Raw genomic sequence first — 8,421 nt, 5'->3', positions numbered from 1 at the left:
GACACTTGCTGAAAGCTGACATTAAAAACTTTTGAGGAACTTTATGGTTCTAAAAGTCTGGAAAAGAGTAAGTTTTTGGTGGACCTTCTTCTACAAACAGAGGCATCAGGTGATGCTGATCTAGAATAACCAAATTTACGAATCAATGTTGGTGCACCAAACAAATGGTAAGGCCTTTTTGTTTGATAGGTAGTTTGCAAGAAGAATCCTAACTTAAAAACTAAACAAGCTCTAACTGCAGTCCATATAACTACATCTAGAGAGAGGGAAAAAGATTTCTAGCTAGAGGTTACTTTGGAAAACTCTGGCTATGGCTTCTATTTTTTGAGATCATGTGTGCAGACACAGATGCCTGGAATAGTTCAGCTGCGCTTTCCTTGTCACATAAGAGGGGCTGGGAACAAGGAAAGGAAAGGAAACAAGGAAAAGTTGTGGGGAACCCTTCTGTATCTTTCTGTTTGGTCCAGAACTGTTTTTCTTTTGTGAGGAAAATTAGTCAGGAGAGCAAAACTGGAAGCGTGCTTTTAAGGTTGCAAGCACTTTTTGACTTGAGTAGTACTTAAAGCCATAAACATAAGAGACAATAATTATTCTTTCGAGAACATATGCAAACCTGTTCATTTTACACACACAACTTGTTTTACTGAAAATGAATGATGAAATTCCCATTGCCTTCAGTACTGTGGATTGGAAGTCTAGGTCCGGTCTTTGACTTGCTCGTCTGTGTGAGGTGTTACTTGCCTGCAGTTTAGGTATCTAAAAACATCTGCAGAAACATCACACAAGGCAAACAGTCAAAAAAATCAGGGCAAAACTGCTGTTCCCTTTTAGTAGAGACATATTTTTGTTTGAAAAGGGCAACAGCTTACTTTTCAAAACTCTATTTTTTTTCTTTCTTAAGAAGAAATGTTTATTAACTTTTTTCTTCTTTCCTCTCATAATTCAGACCACTACCGCAATTCCTTCTGCACATACACCTGATGCTTCAGGTAGCTGGCAGGTCCATTACTGAAGGCAGCAGCAACCTGTAAGGATAGACTGAATTAACAGGTATTTCTTCAAGCCATAGATTGCTGAGGAAAGTTATGTCTTGAAGCATTGATACTTAAAAAAAGGTGTATGCTTTTATTGATCTTCATGGTCCTTGTACCAGCTTTATACTTCTGCAAGAGCAATAGGGGATAGCCATTAGCAAATAAGAATAAGGCAAGGCAAATGGAGAATTAAAACATATCTTCAAGATATCTCTGTTCTGAGGGGCGCAGAATCTTAATGTCTGAAGAGTTTTGACAAGGAGATAAGACATCTCCTCTTTCCCCAGGGCAGGTACATCATGTGTACTTCGTGTAACAGGCGTGTGCTGCTATCACAATAAAGAATAAGGACAGAGAACTCCAACAGCTTTGCTACTTTGGCTTTTGTTTTTAAGACTAAAAAACAACACGTCAGACAGTTGTAATTAAATAAGTAAGCCGCATTACTTGTACAAAAAGTTATATAAATACAAGTTTGCTGTTTTGTTTTCTCTTTAGAGAAGGAAAGCATCCTTTTAAAAAATAACCATAATCCTTATATTACTGAGATGCTGCCAAGTCACAATTCAGAAGACAGACATGTGAAATTAAGTCCACACTGTGCAGAGACAACACAGTGGCCCCACCAGATCAGATCCTTTGTGTTTATCCTGTGCACAGTTACACAGATACAATGGAACATGTGATAGCTTGAACATATTCTGCTTTTACACAAAAGAAAATCCTTCCCCATGCTGCATTTTGTTAACTAATGTATCAAAAATATCCATCACATGGTCATCATCATCATTGCTATTATTATGTTATTAAGGAATTGTCCTTCATTCCATGCATAATTATAATTCCACAAGTTAAAAACATCATCCCTCCCTCATGTCATAATCTATAAAGCACTCTGTGCACAGTGAAGCAGATCCCCAATTAAATGCAAGTGCTATTAAAATTAAGAGAAATACACCATTATTGTTGATTTTAGAGGAACAAAATTCTGGGGAGATTAAAAAACAAAATAGTTTTATCTGGACAAAATAATGTACAATTATTAATATTGCACTTTTTATACAAGAATTCCTAATAAATATACAGAAAAGATATACATTTACATACACAGAAAGTAATTCTTTTTTTTTAAATAAAAAGTTGCACTGATACTTATTTTTGAAGACCCATTTCTACCAAGAGTGTTCACTCCCAGATATGTTTTGAAGTAAGCCAATTTGAGACAATTAATGTCATGAACCTGACACTGACCTCAATGATGGATCCCCAGCTTTACTGATAAATCCACATACCATGAAAGCTGTACATAGCAGTACTTGAACAGCATTTCATAAACACACCACAAGGCACTAGCCCCAACAGGAGTTACAGGAGAGGCACAACCCAACCTTTCATTTAGAGAAGGTCTTGAAGCAAAACCTGAGATCAGGCAGGTCTCCTCTAAAGTTCCACAATTCTCAAACTCTCTTCTTTGTAGATTTCCTCTGATTTTATTTTATTTTTTCTGAGCAGAGCAGAGAATGTCCAGGAACTAATATCATGTAGCACTTCACCAGCTGAATATCCACTGCAGCCGGCTAGGAGGACTCATGGCCTGCATGCAAAATCATGCTGTGAGTGTGATGTTTGAGTCTCATTTTTTAGACTGTACCTTCAGGGTGTTATACATGGATTTAAAGACCTGCTTTATAGCACTTGTTTTGTTGTGGGAGGCAGCTGGAGAGGAGCAAATTTCTTACAAATTATTTGCATTAGTCCAATGGGGCTGATGCTGAAGTGATTCTGTTTCAACTGAGTAGTAACAACCATGAAAATTCAGAATAAAGTTCTTTTCCTACCAGTTATCCAAAAGGCCTGGCTGCCAGGAAAGAGAAATTTCACGTTAACAAAATAGAAAGACACACTTCAAGTTCTTTTCCAAAACCCCAGGTCTGAAAGTACCAGAACTTTGGGAAGTAAAGGAGCTTTTTTCTAAATAAGTGTTAGTAGGATGCAGTATGCAAAGTGTCTCTTGTTTATCACATATAATTTCTTTCTTTCCTGCCTATGCTCTCTAGGGAACAGTGTTTGCAGGTCTGTACTTAAGTCTGTCGTCATACTTAATCTCCTTTTGCTGGTTAATTATTTACATCACCACCACACCTCTGTGCTGAGCATAACCCTTAAGTCCCCAATCCTCCCTCACAAGCTCAAACTGGAAACACTTGCAGGTGTATTTCAGACCCACTTTTGTTACAGAACATTGTTCAACTTCTCCAGACACCAGATCCTCAAAGATCACAAGGATGTCCCTTGCCTGGTGTAGGAAGGAGAGAGGGGTTTAGAAATTAAAAAGGCTTCCAATCTTGGATGTAACAAGTAAGTTTATAAAGCAAACTCACGTGCTTGTGTTCTCAAGGTACTCTAAGAGGGATGAGAGCTGCTCGGCAGAAAAAGACCTGGGGGTGCTGGTCAACACCTGAGTAAATGTGAGCCAGCAGTGCCCAGGTGGCCAAGGTTGCCAATGGCATCCTGACCTGTATCAGCAGCAGTGTGGCCAGCAGGAGCAGGGCAGGAATTGTCCCCTGTACTCGGCACTGGTGAGGCCACACCTCAGATCCTGTGCTCAGTTCTGGTGCCCTCACTGCAGGACAGACATTGAGGTGCTGAAGCATATTCAGAGAAGGGCTACGGAGCTGGTGAAAGATCTAAAAGACACATCCCATAAGGAAAAACTGAGGCAGCTGGGGCTGTTTAGCTGGGAGGAGGCTCAGGGGTGACCACGTGGCTCTCTACATCTGCCTGAAAGGAGGTTATAATGAGGGGGGGTCAGCCTCTTCTGCCATGTTTCAAACACTAGGATGAGGAGAAATGGCCTCAAATTGAGAAGGGGAGGCTCAGACTAGATATTTTAAAAAAATATTCACTGAAAAACTGTCTGGGCATTGGATTAAGTTGTCCAGGGAGGTGATGGAGTCACTATCTCCAGCAGTGTCCAAGAAGAGTCTGGATGTGGCACCCAGGGATAGTTTAGGGGTGGTATGGTAGTGCTGTTAATGGCTGGACTAGATAAATCTGAAGGTCTCCCTGGACCTTCATGATTCTGTGATTCTGTAATATGATGCTAGGTTTTGACAGTGATCCTTTTCCTCTCCTATCTCTTGGTGTGTCCTGCAGGCATGTACACAGAGGGAAAGCCCCACTCCTCTCATACCCATTTCTTGGTGTCATGGGTCTCTCTGACTCTGTGGTCTACCCTCACGACCATGTCTATCTGCATTCTGTCTCCCAGATTCATAGTAGGGAAAACTTGTCAAGTCCCTTTACAACAATGATTTGTTAAAGTTTTTTTTTTTTTTAAAGGGAAATAAATAAATAAAATGAAAAAGATCATTCCATCCATCTGTATTTTCTGCAAAAGCCTTTGCTTAGTGAAGAAAAGGCTGTGATCCCCTTGTTCCTCCATTTTCATCTCATCTGTCTTCAAGATTTTCCACAAGTCCCACAGCAACGTGACTTAAATTGGGTGAGCTGGCAGAGTTTGAGCTGCTTCACTTTCTCACAGTACCTTGTGCTGTCTCTGCATTCCACTGCCAAAGGGGAAACAAGAAGAAGAAATGGTGATAAAGTTATGAACAAAGGGTTTCTTACCCGAGAACATATATCCTTGCGTGGCCAAGAGCAGAACCTTTGTGTTGGGAAGTCATACTGTGAGTGTGAGCTTGACTTGCTGCAAAGACCAAATGCAAGTCCACAGGATCAGTGAAGAATGAGGTAGGCAAGAAGAAGAAGGTAGGCAACATTTACTTTCAAAGCCTGGGGAAAGGGCTCCTGAAGCTGCTCCAACACTGCCAGTTTGTCATCAGCATTTTAGAGAGGCTGTAGGAGTTTCCTAACAGTTAAACCAAAGATGAAAAACTAAATTGAACTGGATACTTGTTTTAGTAGGCAGGGACACTTCGGCCAGCTTTGCACACTTGAGGAGTGTGCAGTGTGTGGGAGTGTCACCCCAGCTGACTGGGAGCCGTTTTCAGTTTTTCACAGGTCAGAAACCACTCACCATGAAGATGTTAAGACACCTTTTGAACTCCTCTAGGGATTAGGTTCTGGTACCACTTGTACAGTTTTTGAGACCCACTAAAAAGCCTCTTGCTTTTTAGTTTGGAAAACTGTCCAGTATCCCTGCAAGACCCTGGGGTTTGGGACACACCTGTATAGCAGAAAGAGGCTGGAGCATCAGCAAAGGTCCTGCTTGACACCTGTAATCTCCCTCGTTGCTTCAGCTTCCATTAGGGCCCTCCAAACTCATGAGTTTGGACCTCATAGTCCACTTTGCTGAGAGGGAGCATTAGAGCTGGTGTGAATATAGGCAAGCACATGTGGGTTCTGCTACTGCATCTGCAATGATTGCAAAGCAACTGGCTTGCAAGATGGAGGATGCGAGCATAATTTCCAAACAAGCATGCTGTCTTTTCTCTTTTGTTCATTTCATTTTTTTTTAAATTAGTAACTTTTCTAGTTCCCTGACAGGCCCAATTTGTTGTTTGTAATCTGAAAGAAAGAAGTCTTGCCTGCAGGATTTCCCATCATCCACATACCCACTGGATTTGGACTACAACCGTAAGTGTGGTTGTGATTTGTGTTTTTCCTTCTGTCTGTACCATTAATGGAAGGTTAATAACAGAATCATAGAATGGTTTGCATTGTAAGGGGACCTTGAAGTTCAGGCAGCTCCAAGCCTCCTGCTGTGGACAGGGATGCCTCTCACTGGACCAGGCTGCTCAGAGTCCTGTCCAACCTGTTCTTGAAAACCTCCAGGGATGGGGTATCTACAGCTTCTCTGGAAAACCTGTGCCACAGTCTCATCACCCCCACAGTAAAGAATTTCTTCCTAATATCTAAACTAAAACTACTCTGTTTCAATTTGAACCTATGGCCCCTTGTTCTGCCACTACATGGCTTTGTAAGTAGTCTTGCTCCATCTTTCTTGTAAGTTCCCTTCATGTACTTGAAGTCCACAAGTGGGTCACAACCCTAAAACCAGGACTGTACAATCCCATTTCCCTCAGCCTTTTGTCAAATGACAGGTGCTCCATCCCTCTGATCGACTTGGTGAACTTGCCCCAGAAGACTGCATGAATTATTTCTCATGCTGTTAGAAAGGAGACACAATCCCAGCACTAACACCGTTGCCAAAAGCCTCCACAATGGGCAGCACCCCTCTCTGGGATGCTGAGCTTTAGACACTGCGTTTTGCACAGGGCTGGGCTGGATGTTCCCCAGGATGCCCAGCTGCAAGGTCCAGTGCTGTGCTTCTGAGGGACGACTCTCCTGCGCCGCTCAGCAGCCTCCCCTCCCTCCTTCCCTCCCTCCCTCCCCTGAGGCAAGTACCGTTTTCACAGGGTGTGATGTTGCAGCGCTGCCAGTTTGCTGGTCTGGGCCTCCAGGAGCAGTGGTGCTCCATGACGGGCCTGTTGGTGCGGACGTGCACGCAGTCCACGCGCCGCGACTGGAAGCCGTAGTTGCCGCACGTGGCCGTGCAGACGGTCCAGAGGCTGACCCTCCAGTGCACGCCACAGGCATCTGTCCAGCAGTTCTGGGTGCTCAATGGCCTGTGGGAGGAGGGAGGGAGGGAGGGACATCCACCTGTATGTCATATCCCAAAGGTAATTCACCCAGAGTACTGCGTGGATCAGATCTTCCAAGGCTGCCAGGTGAGGCCAGTGCTTTTGGACCGCTCTCAAGGGACCTTCAGTGGGTGCACATTGGTATACCAACACCAGGCTAAATGACCATCTGAACTGTTTGAGGATTTGGCTGAAATGCCCTCTCCACGAAGGGCCAAACCAGAGATCTGCTAAAAGGTGAAATGAGTGCTGACCAATACGGTCCAGCAGGATTTGTAACTTTTTTTATGGCTTTACAGTCAGTTATGGCTTTACAGAATAGAACAGAAGATAGTCTCACAGAGGATATACAGGCACACTTGGCTGCTATCTATTTGTCACACAGGTAGTGAAAAACCAAGAGTGGGAGCCAACAAGCCAATTACATTAATATTCAGTCATGATCAATCATAATTTGTATACCTGTCTCATGTAAAGCACATGTCATAACAATGTTGAAAGTGGAGTTCATCTGCAGGAAAACAAAACCTGCAAGAAAATAAAACCTTTGTTTTCTGTTACAGCTTGTGTTTAAATAAGTGAGAAGACTGGCACCTTAAGAAGATACAGCACAGACTTGTAGTCAGGATTTGGCATGCATAGAAGATTTTCTAGTTTTTGGCCAACTGGCCTGAAGCTCCTAGGATTAAATAGGGAACTCCAGGCTGTAAGCCTGAAAAGATTTGTTACACATACTGTACAGGTTGCAGCATGACCTCTTTACCACGTAGGGGAAACTGATAAGTTTTCAGTTAAGTCGCTAGTGCATTGAATATCTCTGAAAAGGGCTGTGGGTTCAGACATAACACATTTCTTGGTACCTACCTTGGTAAGGAACTGCATTGATCAGATGACACAGAAGTCCCATCCTTGGTCTGGCAAAATATCTGCCGGTGCTGTACAGCCAGTCGTGGTCCAATGCAAGGCCCATTACACTGCAAACACAGAAAATTCACTCAGGGGAGGTAAAAGACAGGGCAAGTTCCGTTTTCTATAAAACTGCTAGCGAAATAAAGTGCATACTGCCATTCAGAGACTATTGAGAAAGTAAGAGGTTTCAGCTGCTTTCTGGACTCTGCTAGCTTTGAAGGCAGACTGTGCAGCCATTTTCTGCTCCACCTCACTCTCCTCCAGCAGCATTTAAACTACATTTCTGTATCTGCTCTCTAGATTCATTAACTCTTCTCTTCAATAATTTAAATACATCTGTTAGGGGTAATTAAACGCTGTCATGCCTTTAGCCAAGAGCCTATGATCCATACAGGAAATCTCAATACGCTACTTTCACTGTGCATTTTGCGGCATGTGAATTGGCCAAGTAACTAAGAATGCATTGAACCAAGGACATATTCCACTCCATTGAAAAATTTAAAAGCATTGAAGGACAATAAACAAAAGCAGGAAGCATGAGGAGCACAAAAGATATGCAAGCTTTCTCCAAAATTAAGGCCATCCTAACATATTCAAGCTTAACAATTACATTTCAGTTTAACTCTCCTAATCCTCTCCTTTGATTAAAATATAACTTGGTATAGGTATGAAGCACGTATTTCTGCTATTTTAAAATTGCATCAACTATTGGAAACTGGTTTTTCTAAGTGTGTGGAAATTATATCAAAGAACAAACTGAAGGTTGAATAAGGGGTCATTAGTGTCAATCACTATCTTAAAACACCATGGGATTACACAGTGGAGAACAAAATGCCAGGAACATTAAATGAAGGAAAGGAACTAATTCTAGA

At 42.3% G+C, this 8,421-nt stretch overlaps 1 protein-coding gene across 1 annotated transcript in view; it reads right to left on the bottom strand.

Moving 5' to 3' along the window:
• Positions 1 to 1,402: 1,402 nt before the first annotated feature.
• Positions 1,403 to 8,421, bottom strand: part of ADAMTSL1 (ADAMTS like 1) — a 311,100-nt gene continuing 304,081 nt past the window's right edge. Inside the window, exons 28-30 of the mRNA XM_063181380.1 lie at positions 7,505 to 7,614; positions 6,405 to 6,625; positions 1,403 to 4,603 (exon numbers count right to left, since the gene is read on the bottom strand). Coding sequence (XP_063037450.1) covers positions 4,497 to 4,603; positions 6,405 to 6,625; positions 7,505 to 7,614 — 438 coding nt within the window. The 3' untranslated portion in view covers positions 1,403 to 4,496. The remainder of the gene's footprint in view (positions 4,604 to 6,404; positions 6,626 to 7,504; positions 7,615 to 8,421) is intronic.

This window comes from Melospiza melodia, chromosome Z (genome assembly GCF_035770615.1).
Source record: "Melospiza melodia melodia isolate bMelMel2 chromosome Z, bMelMel2.pri, whole genome shotgun sequence".
Taxonomy (NCBI): domain Eukaryota; kingdom Metazoa; phylum Chordata; class Aves; order Passeriformes; family Passerellidae; genus Melospiza; species Melospiza melodia.
Note: the sequence above shows the minus strand (reverse complement) of the source record. Positions and strands in the feature narration are given on the sequence as shown.